The 20,211-nt window shown below is 34.5% G+C and overlaps 1 protein-coding gene across 1 annotated transcript in view; it reads right to left on the bottom strand.

Annotated features, from left to right (window-relative positions):
- Positions 1–4,277, bottom strand: part of LOC108776390 (potassium/sodium hyperpolarization-activated cyclic nucleotide-gated channel 2) — a 7,020-nt gene extending 2,743 nt beyond the window's left edge. The window contains exons 1-3 of the mRNA XM_018542989.1: positions 4,045–4,277; positions 3,752–3,916; positions 2,386–3,568 (exon numbers count right to left, since the gene is read on the bottom strand). Of these exons, the coding sequence (XP_018398491.1) occupies positions 2,386–3,568; positions 3,752–3,916; positions 4,045–4,277 (1,581 nt within the window). The remainder of the gene's footprint in view (positions 1–2,385; positions 3,569–3,751; positions 3,917–4,044) is intronic.
- Positions 4,278–20,211: the final 15,934 nt, after the last annotated feature.

Below are 20,211 nucleotides of genomic sequence, written 5' to 3'. Positions count from 1 at the left end.
TCTCTCTCTCTCTCTCTCTCTCTCTCTCTCCCCCCCCTCTCTCTCTCTCTCTTTCGTCTGCTCTCGCAGTCTCACCCTCTTCGTCTCTCTGTCCAGTTTCTCCTCTCGTTTCACTCGTTTGCTACAGTAGTAATTTTACAGTAGTGTGTTTCGTCTTGCTCTTGCTAACTGAACATCCACAGTCGACCGTACTGATAACAATAGCGTGCTCTTTCTTCCTCTATCTTTCGTTCGTTACTATCTTAACGCTTAACGTTCCTCTTTCTGCCCGAAGTCGGTGCGCGCGCGGCAGTAGGGATACGCCAGTGCGTGTATACGCCATGGGGAACTACCAAGCAGGCGCATCGTCGGCCTATTACAATGGCCAGCCCTCCTAAACGTTTCATTGTCATCGACGTTCTCTCTGCCCATGCGTCGATGCGCGCGAACCATTGTTTCTCGTCGAATGGGCGGCTCTTCACCGCCAGCGAGACCACTGTCATCGGATAATATCGCGCCGTTTCTACACGGTGAGGCCAGCTGAGGCGTGAGTTTCTGCGCGATTGATCACCCATGACCGCCAATGCTAGAGTATATTAATTGCTTTTATCTAGCGATGTAATCCCCTTCTGTTGGAAAGGTGTTGCGATATCATTAACATGATAGATTTGTCGGTTAGACTATTCGATCAATTATTAGATATATAAATTTCACTTCACAAATTGCCGATTGTTTTTATTGCAACGATAATGTAATTTATCTTTAAATTGATGAATCGAGTTATTGTAGATGTAGTATATACATTGTAACATACACTCTCTCTCTCTCTCTCTCTCTCTCTTCTCTTTTTCTAAGTAATTAATGTGTATTTATTATATATCACTTTATGTCTCCACGATTTGCACGCTTTTGCTTTGTCCTTACTATGTGTAACGAGGCGGCAGCCAAAGCTCACTTTTCTCTTTTGCGATAGTTTATACCGCTTTTTGCGAACGCAGGATAATCAGAATACATACTTGTCGCATTTAACATCAGAGAAGTGGGATATATCATCGTGGCACGGACTTGTTACCACGCTACCGTGTAGCTAGATCTAATAATAAGTTCCGTGGATAGTTATATTTTTTTTACCAACACATATACATACCGATTATTTACGCGTGCCATCGAAGTTTTCCTGCTTATGACATTCCTTCGTCCGGTGAAAGAACAAGTTTGTTCTGTAACGACAAAAAACAATTATCGTGAAAACTGCATTCATTAATAACGGATAACGTATCGTTGCATCGCGTCACGTAGATATTCAGGTAGAACCGGTCGGACTAACTCGATATGCGAATCTTTCAGATAAGCACGCATCGTCAAGTAAATCAGGCCCTCTCTCGTTACACGCGTATTCTTAATGCAATATCCTGGGACACCGACTACAATCAACTACGGATCTTACAACCAACGCTAAAGATAATGATCCCAGCGCCCGATAAATATTAATAGCGTGAGCTAGTTGCGTCGATGCATGGTTACAAAGCGAAGAGACGTTCTTCCGTTTCTCATTCCATTATATTAAGTGCTCCACTTGCCGATTCAAAGCTCGATACACTTGATACGCGCGATGCATTTCGAATCGTCTTGATTTTTGACGTTCGCAAAACAACGAGTCCGAGTTCCGGTCGTGATGCACGGCGCTAAACTGTAATTATCACGAATTCATCTTAAGAAGTGATCACGCATTCTTCTTGCTACATGATATTACCGATGATCTACAGTACATTGAAAATTGTAGTCTTCCGCGGCGCACGATCGCGATCTTCTTGATCCACGTCCAGGGTAATAAATTTGCCCTAATGTTGGGTTACGAGAAACAGTTATCGGAGTCTTGAAATTTATCGGTTCCTTAACAATTTTCCGCTATTATCGTCAACGATCATTAACAATTCTTTCAATCCTAACAATCCAACAGCAGTTTCTTATTACCTGAGATTAGTGCGCTATAATAAGTTTAGAATATATTATAGCTTTTAAACAACTACGGATGAGGCATAGATTACAAACGCATTGTTCGAAAATATAATTTCCATACGTTAATGCTATGTTACAACGATAGATAATCGGATCTTTAAAATTTATCGCCTGCTCAATAATTTCAATATTACTTTTTACATTTGATTTGTATAATTATAACAATGAGAGAGAGAGAGAGAGAGAGAGAGAGAGAGAAATTTTTAACTTGCTCTCCATACCTATATAACGCGTCGCTAAATATTGCTTTTAATTGCTTAAACGGTATCAATATCAATATCGTAACTTAGTTGTGCACAAATAAGATTTTGCCATTTCCAATAAATACGCCATAATATAACGATATATTTTTTTAAATAAAATATTTTTGCAACATTTTTAATGTATATTTAGTATAGTCGTTCTTTCGTGTCTCTCGATAGCAATTTTCTTGATTTGCTCCCACAGCATAGGATAGGGATGAATTGTTCTGGCAAAATCTGCGCGATCTAGGCGATATAATTCGCAAATTTCAACAGCGACTACACTGGCTACTCTTCGCTCGTCCAACATCACCAGCGCGATCTCCCCAAAATGCGCGCCATCCTCCAAGTGACATACTTCCTTTCCGGTGCTCGTATAAATAGCCACTGTACCACTGGCGATAAAGTACATGCAATCACCTGGTTGATTGACCCGTACAATCACGTCGTTCGGTAAAAATATTTCGGACTTTAGTAAAGCGACAATGCGCGTTATTAACGGGAGAGGTAGATTGTTGAAAAACGTAACGTTTTCCACGAGTTTGCGGCAAACGTGCATGCCGATTTCCTGGCGCATATGCGGGGACAGAGTATTGAGGATCTCAGCTTCGTAAAAATATCGATGTTGAAAGCAAAACTCGTAGTAGTCTACGATACGACGTTGAGTCGAGTGCAGTAGTTGCCGACGCTTCATATACTGCTTGACTTGTGCCATGATGTCTTGATATTTTATCTTAGAACTATTGGCGCTCCTGTAGAGCTGGTTCACGCGAGCTATGAGGATCCAGATAGTTACACTCCCCAAGATTTGTAAGAGGATCACCAGCGTGAGATCCGCATCAGTTCTTGGTTTTCTATGTAAAAAACCTGCCGACAAAAAAATGGGAACAGCGCGTAATAGACTGTGCAGATACTGTAAACTTTTGGGTTCTTCCCAAAGATTGAATTCATTTATCCAGTAGTCATCGCCTGGTTGCTTCGGTAGATGCATGGAAGTCGACGCTATTGGCACTAGCCAGTAGAGGCAAGACTGCCACTGAAACACTATCATTAGCCAAAATATCACAATGCAGACTTCATAGAGGGTCATCGAAATGTCGCATGCGTGAACAATTTTTATCATATAGGAACTGAGAGAAAATACACGGAATCCGCATATCAAAGATACCAGCTCACGTGTGACTGTATTCTCTTGCCATGTTTTAACAAATGCGATATCAGTTGGTAGAGAACCCAGCAAATCTGGCAAGAAAGTACCATATCTTATATATTTCTTCATTATCTTTTTCGGTTCCATCACGACACGCTGATGCATCTTGTCAAAATATCTGTTCATCAACAGAAAAACAAATTTTTAATTTTGTAGAGACTTTAATATATAAGTTTAATGTGTAAATTTTATTGTAACAAGAATGCAACGCCCAGAAATTGTGTTTCTGTTGTTACGTTCTGCGAAAATGTGAATATATCAGCGTAATAAAATAAAATAAAAATTTGGTTAAATTATATACCCTGTCATAAAATTGACAATTATATCCATGCAACAGAAAGAAAGTAGGAGATTTTTACAAATTGTCCAATAACGTAAACGCATTTTTATTTCGAAGGCAGCTTGATACGGAGTAACCAATAGTAAACAGGTTATTATTAAAATCATCAGGATATCCCAAAAAAGTCTGTGCTATAAAAGATCTGGTTTAGTTTAGACAAGATATGCATAGTTTAATATATTTGATATGTTAATGCATATTATAAATTTCACGTATATGAGAAAGTTGTAAAAATTTGTCAAGGAAATATATACCTAAAGATACTGAATGGATGAAGAATATGCTTGTAGTTATGTAAATGCCGTTGCTTTTCCACGATTATGGAATCGCGGCTGTGTAAATACTTGTGGGCAGCTGGATTTTTTCCTGATATCGTCAGTAAAGAGCGGAAGGTATTGAACACTTTTTGGAAGAAATTGCGATCGGAAAGAAAGAATATATCTTCCTGGTCGGTCTCGAGTTGGCATTCGTGCTCCACACGAAGCATTATGGAATTGTTTAATTGCGAGTCAAAGGTAATGTAAAAAAGATAGTTTTATTATAAAAGCATGACATCTTTTTAATTACAAAATTGTAGAGATATTATTGTAGGCTTGTGAAACAAGCGTATATCGCTGATAATGGCGACATCTCTTCGAATGGAAGGAGAACAACCTGTCTTTTCACAGCAGATTCACGCGAGTGAATGCAGTCGGTAATATCGTTGCCGGTAGATGATCAAGCTTGTGTTCAAGTTTCTGTCGGAATTTCTCTTTCGATACGATACCGGCACATTATCTTGAAACCTGAGAGTGGACGTGTTTTAGGTGGAACTGAACTTCATTGTTAGATGGAACTGTTTACTGACACGTCTACATGTAGAAAACGTGTACGTTGGATTACGTTATATTGAAGTATCTACAGATATTGACATACATACATGTGCACGATCTTTGATTTTATTTTATGTTACGTATATTATTGCTTGTTCTATTCAGTACTATGTCTATAAAATATAATTGCGTAACAAATGAATTATAAATATAATAATTAAAAGTTGAAATAATTTAAACTTAAAAAAGATATTACAAATATAAAATGTCAAGCGTATTTTAATAATGTTTTATGCAACGAAGGAAACCGCTATAAAAAGACAAAATATTATTTAATTTATTACTTCGATGTTTATACAGCAAAATATACAACAGTTAAATTTTTAGAGTGTTTTATTTTGAACGAATATAATTACGATAAAAATCTTGACTTTTAGAATATATTAAACATATAATACTTTTTATTTTATTTTTATTGAATAATTTTGTTCAATCAAATACGATCTCCAATCGATATATGCATAAACATAACTTGAAATTGTTCGAAAAATCATATCTTGATAGACAACCGTAAAATTTTAATTACCATATAAGATTTATTGTTGTCCGATTACTTAAAAAAAAATTAGCAGATGCAATATTGCGCAATTAAATAATTTATAATTTCAATGTAAAATTCTCATAAAAGCTTCCATTTAATAAAAGAGAATAAATGAAAAACAATACCATTAAAAAGTTAATATTTTGACACAAATGTGAATAGTTAACTAATATGTTATACGATTAATATGAAAAGTTAACTAATTAATTGAGTGTACTTACCAAATTGCTGATTGTTCATTGAAACTGACTGTGTTCCGTTGACCGAGTTCCGTAAAGCTAGGAGCAGCGTGATGCCTGCCGGCTCGAATCGTTTCGCTCGACTGCATACATTACCTCTCCTCTTTCTCCTTGTTCTAACTTGTTCCACGAAAAATAAACATCAAGGGCAACTTTGAAACTCAAACGAAATATTAAATGTCTTGTAAAACTTTATTTAAACTTTTACTAATTTTATAAATTTAGTAATTTTAATTCAAATAAATTCAAACATTTTTTTAAATTAAAAGTTATACGTGAATCTATCCTGAATTCCGTGGATTCGATTTAACGGGTATGTTATTCGAAAGATATGTTATTTCAAAATTTTAAATTGATCGACAAATTGCTGCCACACAAGCCAAAAAATGCAACTACGATAGAAATTTATTGTAATTAAAATATCTGCCAAAAAGTGATACGTGTACAGAAATTTTTTTAATTCTGTTATCTATATTTAGCAAAGGAGAGTAACGTAAAAAATTCTCTCGTGATTTTAGGGCAAAACTAATACATACTATTGTATGTACATATCTATAAATTAAATTAAAATAAAATAGATGTAAGTGTTTGAAGTTAAATAAAAAAAAAGGAAAGATAATTTTAGTACAGTCTCTCTCCTTTGTAACTGATAAATAAGCCTATTGCTGTCATTCTAATATTATTATGAACAATTTATTATGTAATTATTAATATACTTGTTAAATAGGTAATTACCTATTGAAGTCGACCATTTTCCATAAAGTTTCTTAAAACGAGAAGTAACATGCTACCTGTCAACTTGAATCGTGTCGCTTCACTAATAATTAATGAGAGCAATGTATATTTAATCTAACAGTTCGTCCAACAAGAAAAAACATATGCCAAAGCTAAAAAAAGAAAAGATAGAAGTAAAAGTATAAAGAAAAATGCGTTTGTTTTAGGCTTAAATTAGGTTTAATCACTTTAATCGAAGATCGTGATGTTACCCATCGGAAAGATCCGTGGCTACATAGTTCAACGTGCACACTTTATGCACATAGAGGCGCCAGTAAACGGGTTCCATTTATGTGGCTGTATCCCCTCTGTTGAAACTCTGCCTAAATGAAAAAATATATGATTTAATTTAAAATGGTAACGTTTCTGAAATCTAAATGAAGATTGACAGTATGTTATTGGTAACTTTAATCAATTTTGTCGTGTATATTTTTTTCTTTAAAAGGACAGTACTTTATTTTTATATATATACTTAATTGCATTAAGAACAATAAGTGCTTGAAAATATCTGCAATTATGTTCTTAAAAAAAATACTCAATATCATGCATTTCTTGTTTTTATTTGATAAATTAATAAAATCTAAATTATTTATATATAATTAAATTATTTATATATAAATTATTTTAATCTTTGTTTCGCAATTTTTTAAATAATATTTTTTCACATTTATGCTGTTTAATAATTTACAAAATATCTCGTATAAAAGTATTTTAATTGCGTTAATTACATATTTATATATACAATTAATTATGTGTGTGTGTGTGTAATTAATAATTAAAATATTTTTATATATCGAATACTTTTGTTAAGATTTAATTCAGATTTTGAATTAAATTTAAAAAGTTGAATTTATTAAAAAAATTGAATGTGTTGTATCGCGGAAAAAATTTAAATTTCACGATTCGTGCGAACGCGTTTACTAATATGCGTGTTCATCTCGAAATTAATACCATCCAATATGCGAAATGCATCATATTTTTCATACGTTCCAGTTCATGGAGACGTGAATAATTGCCGGTATGATTTGCGAGTCGCGTACATCATAGCCAGTGAATTTTGGTGTGGTCAGTTTATTTTTAGTGCAACTGACAGTTGGTTTCCGCGAGATATAAAAATATCGAACTAACTCTGTACGAATGAAGAAACGTTTTCCCTAGCGAGTGACAAATAAACGGTACATATGACAATATTTCGTTATGTAATGTGTTGTTATCCCGATATATTACACGTGTATCAACGATTGTTTTTGTGGAATTGAGATTTTTGTTATACGTGTTCACTCGGATTATCATGGTAAATATGAGAGCGTCTACCAACGAAGATCGCAGATCGCTTTCAGGATGGATGATCTGTTCACGGTACATTTAAGTAACGCTTTATACAAGTCGGCTTTATGAGGGCTCAGACCTTCGTTGCGTGCACCGCATATAAAGACAACCTTCTGGTATATATTCTACGCGTTGAATTCTCAATGTAACGACGAGATTTTATGGACAATTTTATTTGTTCCCTATACACGAATAAATGTGTATCCATGAATAAATTCGACTATAACCGTACTTATTCGAGTGAGTCAAAACGATACAAGTACTTTTCTTTCCATGCGCACTGATAATGAGAAAATGTTTAACATTTATACTTTTATACTGATGTGTGTATAAAACGCTCTCAATTATTGTCATTAAACAATAAAATGCGCGGAAAAGCTAATCCGAAAATTTCGAGTGTTACTTAACGCAGATATTGTTGTCGGAACTAAAGGAATATCAGGAAACATTTTATCCCAGGCACCGGAAAATCTACCGGTTAAGCAGTGTACGCAATTTAAAGTCGCTACTTCTGTCCGTCCCGAGGGAATTAAGGGTCAGACGTGGAGGCAAGTATATCGCCAGGAAGTCGGGTTCTCCGCAGCTTTTTTCCTCTCCTATCCTGGTAATAAATTTTCAAGTCGTCCAGCAACGTCCTGGAACTCAGGAACGATGTTATAGACGGTGCTCGAGAACAAGAAGGGTGGTTACTCAGGGTACGCTCACAACCCTCCGCACATACTAACGTGGATTTACCGAGGCCCATCCTCCACGTAACGACGAGTGACTGCGGAAGAGTCTATATACGCGGTTCTGGGGTGGAAAGTTATGGGTGGTCTCGTTGCTGTATCAATATCTCGTTAGGGGCTACGACGGAAATAAAACTGGAATGTTCGTCTTTCTCGAGGTTGATCGAGTCAGCAAAATTGTACGTAATGCGACCTACAGGCGCCAATCGCTCGTTACACGTTACAATTTTGAATGCAGGAATAGTGGCATAATATAGGAATTGAATTATTGTGTCATGTTTTATGAAAACTGCAATCGATCATTGCTACACGTAGAAACGTTACCATGTATTGCAAAATCGGCTTACTGTATCAATATCAACTAACTGGGAAATGACGGAAGCGTTAAATAGGATCTCTAATACGTGCACGTATTTGCTAGTTATCCATTGATATTTACGTCCTGTCTCTCATTAGAGGGAAAGATGGATGATTTCAAGTGCGTGTAACGAGCTGCGTTTCGCGGTCCTATAATTGCTTCGAAATTTCATCAAACTTTATATGAAATACAGATTTTCAACGGAAAATATCTATACATACGTATATATAATATATCCTATTTCGAATTATACCAATTATTGCATTTATCTAAAATATATTGATATTATATTGCGATTCACCCTGATGATACATATGCTAATATAAAGGTTTCACGGATCACTGCAAGTGGTTATTGTATTCAATAACTAGTGAATGGTCATAATCGATACTTCGTTATTCAAATAGCTTTGCCAATACTTTGCAGTGCAAAATTGCTATTTACGTGATGCTGCAGTAACGTTATTGTACATACAACTTGCTGCACGGATGAAGGTTCTACAGAAAATATATACAAAAGGAAGATAAAAATATTTTAAGGATAAATAAATAAATTATATCTTTTGTGTATAATAAATGTAAATAAGTTATATCTTTTACACACACACACACATATATATATATGGTTATTCGCATTATTTTTTTATAAATATTCATCCTCACATGTATAGTTTTATTCTTATTAACACGGTAGGCCATATTTCAACGCAATTGTCAGACCGATATGTTTCTTTTATATTTACAACGTAAGGGCGCGAACGGAGGTAATTCTTGCTTCCGCCGCAATGATCAATAAACCATCCCGTCCACACTGCTGAACGACGCTTTATACTTCGATGGATGTAACGCCAGGGAAAGAGGCGGCAACTAGTGGTCGTAAGTACTTACACGTACGTGTAGGTTCACCGCGTATATACGTAGTGAGCTGCCAACGATATAGCCAGCGAGACGAAAACACTCGTCTGCAAAGTCTAGTACTGGCGTAAATATACCGAATGGTAAGAGACGTAGCAGCAGTTACCCAAAAGCCATCGCTACCGGTCGCTTATGGAAACACGGCTCCGTAAATATTTTCAAGCACTCTTTTTGGCGTGCAATCAAACGTTACAATCAAACGACATTCTATATTCCTTAAAATGCCTTCTATTTTAAAGTAAAGCGAATGAATAGTACATACATATGTATTATGTATCTGCGTTATAATATAAATAATAAGTAAGTCCGCGAATTAAGACTTTCATATTATTGGAGCAACTGTAGCAATAAATGTAATTATAAATTACAGTCGTACAATTGCACTGTAATAGTTAGAGTCTATTCGTGTAACGATTGCAGTTATATCTATCATTTAGCAAATAGCACGTTACATTAAGTTCTGCTAAAATAGACATCATATCGATTTTGTATCTATACTCGATGTAATAGCAGAGCAACTTTCAAAATAAACGATTTAAAGATTTTCGTTTTACATTTTTGACCAAATAACGTAATAACCGTGAAAGGATTTTTTCTAAAATAATGCTCCGGGCAATTTTTCGATTATTTTTCCGATATAGCCCGTGCTATATTTCGCTGTAGTGATAAAGTTGCTGGAGGTATAACGCGTAATCTATTATTATGAGCCGGGAAGAGAGAGGAGGCAACTGGTGGCCGTACGTACTTACGCTCGCGTGTTCTCTACGCGCATCGCGCGTATACGAGCGTCGCGGCTATACGGCAAGTTACCAGTGATATAGTTTGCAGCTGAAACAACCGTTTCTACTGTCTAGCAGTTGGCGTTTAGCCAATCCCTGGTGCCGATGCGCCTCTCTTCACCCGTTATACGAGGATTAGAGTATACTGCGCTACCGCTTCTGTATACTGTGTAATTTTCTCTCTCCTCTTTCTTGTTCTCTTATTCCATCCTCCCTCTCCTTTTATTCCCTCGACATCTCGTGTATTCTACTCTTTATTGTCCGACTGGACCCGCGTGCGGACATGCCTCAGCTCTGCATTTGCATCCCGTTAAATGTCGTAAACTTGTCAAAGCGCGGGCCGTTATGTGCAGGATCGCAAGCCGTATTGCTGGCGAGAGCAACGTTTGCGGTATCCTCCAGCGGGTGCACGAAAGACAAAGCACCGGAGAGATCGGGAAGGGGTATCTGCCGCGCCGTTATTCCGAACGAATCGAAGGACTCGAGTGCACTTAACGGAGATTAACGTTCTTATATCTCTATCTTGGCTCGAAGACGATATGTTAATGAGTTGATAATACCGAAATTTCGCTAACGAGGGCCGCTGTATTTCACTGTCGCAGCGACAAACAGACTTCTGCGATGGTTCTTACGTGTCTTAATTCGAACCGAATCGCCGAATGTAGGAGTGCACTTAAGGCAGATTAAGGCTGCCGTAACAGAAGATAAGTGTACGTCGATGTATCATTGATGTTGCAATTAGAGCTGCTAGAGCGAAGACAATTTACATTTACGAATATCTTTGTAATCTATCAATGATGCTGGAGCTTTCTTCTTTTTATGTGATTACAAGTATATTTTATTAATGTTAAATTTTTTATATTAATTTTTTACATAATAGTTGTATTACCTTTTATCATATTAATTTTGTGTTAAATTAACATAAACATTTTTGGCTAAACCATTTGGGAAACGTGAAATGTGTTACATTTATCACAAATTGTCCAACTGTGTAAAAAGTAAATGTGATTATTTGTTTATGATTATAGTTTGTAAGTGTGAAAAATTCCTATTACGTTTAATATGCCAAGGTGTAATATGATACGACATTAATTACACCATATTAATTATAAATTATTAGTTTCGAACATACATTTAGTAATAAATCACGTTTTATGGAAGGACGTGTCTAATGACAGCTAAACTTAGATACAAACGATAAATATCATGTAATTCGTAGTGGTCGAAATCATCGGTGTAATGCTATTTCAGTACCTAATGCGCGACTCATAAGTTATTTCACCACGTCTGGTTGCACAGCCAGAATACATGAGTTTTCTCCGACATATATTTACGTAAATATATATCATCGAGTTTACGCTGTCATCGAGTTTATATGATTAATTAATTACGATTGAGATAAAGCAAAAGATAGAGTTTTTGCAAAACGCAACTTCTGACATTATTATAAAATCTGACGCCTCAAATCCAATTTGATTGCTCATCCATGATAACGATGCACGGCCAGTGCAATTTTTCATTTATGTCGTACGCCGATTTACGAGTCTATTAGCCGATAATAGTGAAAAATACGGCTGCAGGAATAACGATCTTAGCTTATAGTGATCATAAATGTAGAATAAAATGTCGCACAACGAGAGGGGTAATGCTAGCGATGCAGCCATGCTGAGCATATATTCACGGTAAGTGGCGTGAGTTATGAAAACTTCATGATATATCCAGGATACTTTATGCCTTCATGAAGAACCGCTGAAATAACATACAAGCATAATGCTTTTCGCATACTCATATAATTAAAAACTATCCACTGAGAATCTGTATTCGCTATACAATACAAATGGCCGAAAAGCTAAAAACAGTCGACTTTTGTCAAAAACAGGAATCTTGAATCAAAATCAAAATATTACAATTAATTTAAAATAAATTAATTCAAAAGTGAATTAATTCATTAGAGTAACTCTGGTATATATACTGCACCTACGGAAATCTAATTTATCAAATATTGTTCACAATGTTTAAGATAAAAATACTATACCAATAAAAACTTTATATTATCTACTATTATATATCAATAAAATTATAAATGTCAATTATTTATTTTTCGTATTAAAAAAGATTTCGAAAATTCTTGCATTTTTGTTGTCTAGGAATGTTTTATATATATATATATATATATATATACACACACACATATATGTATGGATTAATCATGGATGCAACATACGGTTAACATTTTATTTGTAAGTATTATTTGTAAATTTTTTATGAACCTTAAAATGTATTCTATTTATACATGTGTTTTAACAAAGTTTTATTTAGAAATAAGAATGTGAAAATATTATACATATCCAAAAAAAAAAAAACGTTAGTATCTCGATACTGAAATAGACGATGTTATTTATTCAATCTAGTTGAAAGGAAATGGGCAATATTCGAAATATCTGTATAATTTACAGGCACATCAGTATTCGTATCAATATCGAAATTCTCACTAGTTGTATATTGATTCTAGTGCAGATTTCAATAATACTATTAGCATTGTAATCAGATATCTATTGCGTTTTGTCACGATGAAACCCACACAGTGGAATTTATTCTGTACAAATTTGGACAAAGAAATTTATTTCGTACTGTTGAATAAATAAACCTAACCTAAATTTTATATTTAAACAAACTTTTCAAACACTGTGCCTGCAATTAATGATTAGAAATACGTAAATTTATAATTATAAATGAATACAATTTGCTTTGAAAAATAAACAGATCATGACACTGAAATTTCTCAAACAGTGCTGCTATATAAGTTGCATTATGTAATTTATACTACCTCTTGTACAAAATGCAGTGACATCTCTTCCAACTTAACTATGTCACGTATGTCTAATGTGTCTAGTTAGAAAAGTTAGCACAAGTATTATCTAGTTGATCAGAGCTAAGTTGGACAATTCCTTAAAGATGTTACGCTTGGCCAATTTGATGAATATTAAGGGGTGTGTATTGAGTTAGAATCTGCAGTTGTAGTCATAGATAGCAAATTGGGAAAGTTGTAGTGCTGCCGACGTTGCCAGAGCGCGTTTGCGTCTTGTTGTATTATCTTAGAAACTTTCTGACGTCTTATAAGTTTCCAACTTTTGTTATATACGTATGCAAAGTTGTGACGCGAGTTCCGCCATGACAGGTTGTTATTGAATATGAGTAGAAACGCGTAAGATTTATTTATATTTTATCGACACATATATGATGTAAATATCCTATTGTGGGGTAAAAATTCGTTGATATATAAGTACAACATAATATACGAATAATGTGAAAAATTAAAAAATTTATTTTAATTGTAAAATATTTTAACAATCAGATTGAGCATCCTACATAATTATTTTAATAATTCAACAAAATCAAAGTTAAATTTTTAGATACTTCACCAAATCGATCTTTCAGTATATTATTGTGAAATATAAACATAAAATTTATATTTCTTTATGTATAAATTATGAACTTCAGAAAGAAATATGCACTGGTTATTATTGTGATTGAAAGAAGATATCAAAACGGAATTCACGAAGAAGCATAATATAGAATACAATTTTCATCTTATGAAAATGTTTATTGTTTACGTTAGAAGAGGAAGATTCAGTCGACATTTAATCAGAGTATTTCAAGCAGGCGGGTGGTAGCTCATACCGTAAAACTCTGCGGACGGATAGTACACACTTGATGCATTCTTCGCTAAAGTTAGAGTAAACACAAAATACTAAAAGAAAATGCTGAAAGAAAAATACGAAAAGCACAGAATCATCAAGTAATTGCAATGAATCATCACGTGTTTCATATACTTCATTTAATTTTATTTTAATATCATGTCAATATGTACACATATATATATTTTACACATGCGCATATATAATACACATATATATTACATATAGGGAAGTCTATTTATATATATTTTTAAATATATACATATTTGGCTTTCAAATGTTGAATTAACTATATATTATTTATTATATAAATATTGGGAAAGAGAGAGAGAGAGAGGGAGAGAGAGAATTGAGCATTATTATACTATACTTAATTTAATAAGGTTGCATTCAATAACGCACAGCGACATATTTTATATTTTACAGTTCACTTATAGTACCTATACTAATCGTGAGCAATGTTAAAATATTTGTGTATTATTCATGAGCGTAGCATTTAGAGGGAAGGGTCCACGGCTCCCCTTTGCCTCCTCCTTCACTCATAACATTATCGTTAGTAACTTCTTCGTGTTATATCGATATATAAATTTTATAAAGCATCGTTAAATGCGTATAACGACCATTCTGCACGCAAATTGTAGAATGGGCTTGTACTTGTTTGCCTTGATTTACTCATGCGGCATAACTAATGTCGTTTGACCGCTATATACATTTCAGTAGAAGTTATCCGAGTTAAACGCGGCTACGTGTGGAGCTATTTCTACTTATTAACTATTCAAATGCTTAGGCAATAATTTAAACATCATATATCTTAAGTGTGTTAATGGCAAAGCTTTACTTTCACTATAGGTTTACATGTTTAATCGAGTATCTTATGATTTTAACATTCATATACTAGCTATATCCCGAGAAATAAGAATTATGCTCTCTCAATACATATATATATATATATATATATATATATTCGCATATAATAGAGCGCGCCATCGCACGATGAGAAGATATGAACAAGGATATAACGAAGACACGTAGAAAGCATGCCGCAATATATCATGCATAACAAGTGACTAGTCCAACTCTATGCCATGCACGAGTTGTCTAAGGGATGTTATTGTGCCAGACGCAATCACAATCATATTTCTTAACTACGACGAGAGAAACACGGCCTATTTCTTTCTCCTTATTGGTTGCTATTCTTCCTAGTCATGCTTTCGTATATTAGCTTTTTTCTTGCTTGCATAATTAAACATAAACCTACACTACTACACACCGAGTTTTACGTTGCAAAACTTTGTCATCTAAGCTCTTAAAATTCGCTCTACCGCATCGCAATCTAAATAGAAATATTATGGAAATGTTAGATCAGATGTTCATTCAAATATTATGAGTTCTTTTTACTATACGTACAGATAATCTGAAGGTAGATGGGTTATTCCGCGAATATAATAAACACGTCGCTTTGCAGTACGTGCTGCGGAATTTAACGAAGATAGCAGATTCAACAGAATATTATTGAATACCGTACTGAACATTACAAAGCACACTCTTTGATTAATTATCGTGCCAACATGTTTGCTGATCCAATTTATTATAAAATTCGCCTTCCGACATGTTTGCGGTTTAATAAAAAGATTATTTCAAACATTTTATACAATGATATAATTAACTATTTCTTGCATTAAACGAATATTTACGTTTAATATTAAGTATTACTTTGTGCACGTGCATATAATGTTGCTTATGAAAATTCTTATGAAATTCTTATGATCTAAAGTGGAAAATGTACATCGATACCTTCATCGAAAGTTTATAGAATATCTAAATTATTTTATAATATATATTATGCAACTTTGTGTTTTTATATATTTATAAAAGTATTCAATTTTGACTTTTACGTTTTGTGTTTTTATATACTTTTATAGTACTTGTAAAAATTACTATGAACGTCAAGTATTTGCCGTCTTAACAATTTTCTTAAAAAATTACAGGATATTTTACATATTATCTTTCGTAAATGCTCAAGACATTTCACGTTCATTTTAGTCGATAATCGATAATTCGGATGCGGTAATATTGAGGCAAATTATCAAGATAACAGAAATAACATTAATGCAAAGAAACATGCAGTTGTAATAAAATATCCACAAAGAATACATTGCAAACAGAGGGATAAATAATTAAATTATAAAATAATGTTGGTGATCTTTTGTCGGTGAAAATTAATATTGAGATATAGGTAGATCCGGGAGGTTGCATGTGATTTTATTTTTTTTTCTAATTCTAATTTGAGTATTAGTTGAAACACACACACACAACAACTTTCTCTCTTGTGGATTAGAAAATTTAAATATTTTCATTAAAGATATAGTAAAAAATAAATAAGATAAAGTAAAAAAGATAATTCGATTAATACAGCAAAAAAACCTACATATAAATATTAAATTATTAATGTTTAAGTAGTCCAACAGAGAATTGAGATCATAAATAATCTTGATATTACATTAATATTTTTGCATACTTAAAATCTTGTATTAATAAACATAAAATAAAATAAGGTAATAAAAAACAGATAAAATTATACATGTAAAAGTTTTACATAAAAATTTCTGTGACATTATAAGAGAGAGTTCAATATTAATAATGGTATTAAAATATCTGTAAATAATATCATATTAATAGTAATATACTAATTATTACTATTAATATAATAATATTATAAACCGTTAGACATGTTATTAGTATGCGAAAGTTAAGAGAACCGTTGTACTCTTGTAGAAACATTTATCGGCTTAATCCTACAGTCACACCAGGACATCAGCATTATCATTAGTCATGTTGTTTACCGTCGACTCTCGGGAAACGCTGACAGCGTAGGGATGTTTTCTTCCGTGCAACCTAGAATTGGCTCCGGCCTGGCGGAACGTGAGCTTATCGAGTAATTCCATACGTCCTAGAGGCAGGTTATCACGACGAACACGTCTGTTCCTGTTACGCACGGAGGCTGCTACGCGCACATACGAGGCCTCGATGCATCGGAATGACGCCGGCGCTCCGTTTACATTGTGCGATCGCAGAATACGGTTCGGCGAAACAGCAAAGGCGCAAAGCTAACAGGATAGCAATGGCGGAATTAACGTATTCGTATTACGCAGGGCTTGCCATATCAGCCGCGGCTAGATGAATGCTAATTAGCGGAAGATATATGCCGCATCTCATTGGTTAGAGCGCTATCTTCTATTACTACTGTGGCAGATATTTGTAGTCGACGACCTCTGTTTCTCGCAGTAGTACGAGTTGTTTATAAGTGCGACGATATCTCAGAAGCCTTAAACATAATGAAAAGCACAAGCAATAGGAACAAGGAGTAACGCATTTCAGTCTCTCAAAAATTCTGCACACGGTTTCTAATACCTAGATTGAAACCTATTGTTTCTCATTTCTATTGTTTATGCTTTTCATTGTGTTTAAAATAGAACTTCAGATTAGAATGCGGTAATATTTTTATTTGTTACATAACAGCTACATACTTTACGTAAAAATATAAGCATTACATTTAATATACATATAAGCGCTATATGCACGCGTAGGACACAGATGATTGAATGAAGAATTACGATCATTTATTCATGCACGACAGCACGACTCTGCCTTCGGGAATCGAATAAGAAGATTCGCATCTGCGCGAGAGTTACTATGTTTCTTACTCTGCTTCAAGCAAACTCGCGAAAAAGCATGGGATGTACGTCTATGTAATGTTAACACATAACGTATAATGAGCTCATATCATATTTCGAGTTTAATACTATCCTCACGTTCTGTAGCTGTAACAAGAAGCGTAAGATCGTAACATTATTTGATACATTTTGATATTTAAAATAAATATATTATTTTAGATATTTTAAGTGACTTGAAAAAAGGTTTATAAAGAGAAAATAATATCTATATAAAAATTTAACGTAGCAGCGAATTAATGTAAGAGCCTGTTGAACGTGTATAAGATATGAGTATATGACGTGTTATATAAAATCACATTGGGGAGCATTTAGTTATTCCACAATCCGCTAACATATGAATTCTGCGTGGTTTCATGCCCATTAACTAACGGTAATGATCCAACAGAAATAGTTTCCCCACATCTACTTTGTCGAGCGACAAACTGTAATGGTGATGCAAGCCGAGTAATTTAATATAGCGTATAATTCAGACGAAATCGGGACCTGAAACCTGTTACCGCGTCTGGTTAAAGCAGCCGTGAAAATGGATCTACGAGCAGCTATAATAGCCGCTGCCAAGTTTTCGGTTGTGTTAGGATAATGTTCGAATCACCGGCTGGTCCAACTAATGAGTAATTAGACTACCAAGAGATGCGTCCAATTTTAAGACTCCCGTCATAGTCGTGTTAAGATAATGGGCTTTGCTACAGGCTTCGTGAAACTACCTCTCCTTCTATTATGAATAACAATATAACTTTGTATCACCGAAGATGCCTCGAAATCCTCTTAATCAGAAGACATCGGAGTAGAGCTTATCTACAACATGTAAGACCGTTAGTCGTAAATTTAATTATATGAAAATAATATAAGATACAGTCTTGTCATCTTATAGCTGGCCAAAAATGCCAAACGTAATGGAAATCAATATTTCAGTAATCTACAACTGAGTTTAATTAAATAACTGTCGATGGAATATGGATTTAATTACACACAAATAAAGTAACAATACTATTATGTAACTTGATTCAGAAATATGTATATATGAAGTACTGAAAATCAATAATTTGGCAGTTAATATATAAGAGAGCTGAAAAAATATCTGACGATGTTTATCAAAACAACGATAACGGAATATTAACATAATTATGTAGATAACCGGAAGATACGTGTAGAACCATATCTACCTGCTCTGATTCAACACCCCAAGCGATGTTTTTAATTAATTACGTAATAACAAATAACACATGTCATTAGCATAGTAAACAATACTGTTATAATTCGCTTGACATACAGAATTTGGATTACCGCCACATCTCGTTGGCTGTGTTTTATCTAATTGCTCCGAAATTGTTACTCTTTTCTTGAAAACATCGCAAGAATAATATAACACCGTAACTGGTGGTCTTAATTGCGAAGTTACGTAAAAATTCACAAAAATATTACTGTAATGGTATTTTAAGTCGTAACTATACATTATAAACGCAAAATCATACACTGTGTCAATATTCATCACTTTCAACGAAACCAATTGCTTCTCAAAGAAGAGTTTATGATCTTACATTCATGGTCAATTAAAAAGGAATGCAGCATATATATTGCTCATATGTACTTTTATTTATATACGTATTATGTATATACATATAATATACATTGTCGTTATATAAGTACGCGGCGCTACTAAATCGATATACCGTTTAAGCGCGAGGTAATTCCCCGTGAAGAAACAAGCATGCAATTAGTCTCTAAACAAGCGATGCAGATTTCAGACTTAAAATACATAACCAGGAAACATTCGGCGAATTTAATCAGTTTTATTGCAGTCGTGTACATTAGTATGTAGTTTGATAAATACATGCAATTTGTAATGAACAAAAATACGCACATAACATCTAGAAAAATGGCATATTTATCTTTTACGACAACGTGGCGCCCGACAAGTCAGCTTAATATTGTTACTCTCGCAAGACAACGCAATTTCAGTACCCATTTAATGTGTACCTTGGATTAAGACAAATATTCGCCTTTATGTTCCACAGAACGGCATCCTTTTCTTTCGCAAGCAGATACGCGTGCACCTTGAGGTTTCATCAGCCGCTACAACGTAGCAGCAACAGCGTATCGGCGCCGCTGCGGTAGGCGATACGAGATGCATAGTCACGAATGAAGGAACTAGAGAGGAAGACAGAGAGAAAGGACAAGGTGAGCGAGTGAGAGGTGTAGAAACGATACGAGAGAGCGCAGAGACAGAAAGGGAGACTGACGGAGGAACTGAGGAAGAGAGAATATGAAGCGGGTAGCGGATGAACATGGGGTGGAAGGAGAGAGAGAAAGACTTCAGGAGAGTTTCCTCCTTTTCAACCCCCGTGTTGCCGCGTACCGCGCGCAGAGCGGCGCGTAGGTATACGTACACACTAGGCGTCTATATTTTATATCCGGTGTACCCGAGTTGTCGCTAGGGCGCAGACTCGAGCCAATC

The sequence above is a fragment of the Cyphomyrmex costatus genome, unplaced genomic scaffold, assembly GCF_001594065.2.
Source record: "Cyphomyrmex costatus isolate MS0001 unplaced genomic scaffold, Ccosl1.0 scaffold36, whole genome shotgun sequence".
In the NCBI taxonomy this organism is placed as follows: Eukaryota; Metazoa; Arthropoda; class Insecta; order Hymenoptera; family Formicidae; genus Cyphomyrmex; species Cyphomyrmex costatus.
Note: the sequence above shows the minus strand (reverse complement) of the source record. Positions and strands in the feature narration are given on the sequence as shown.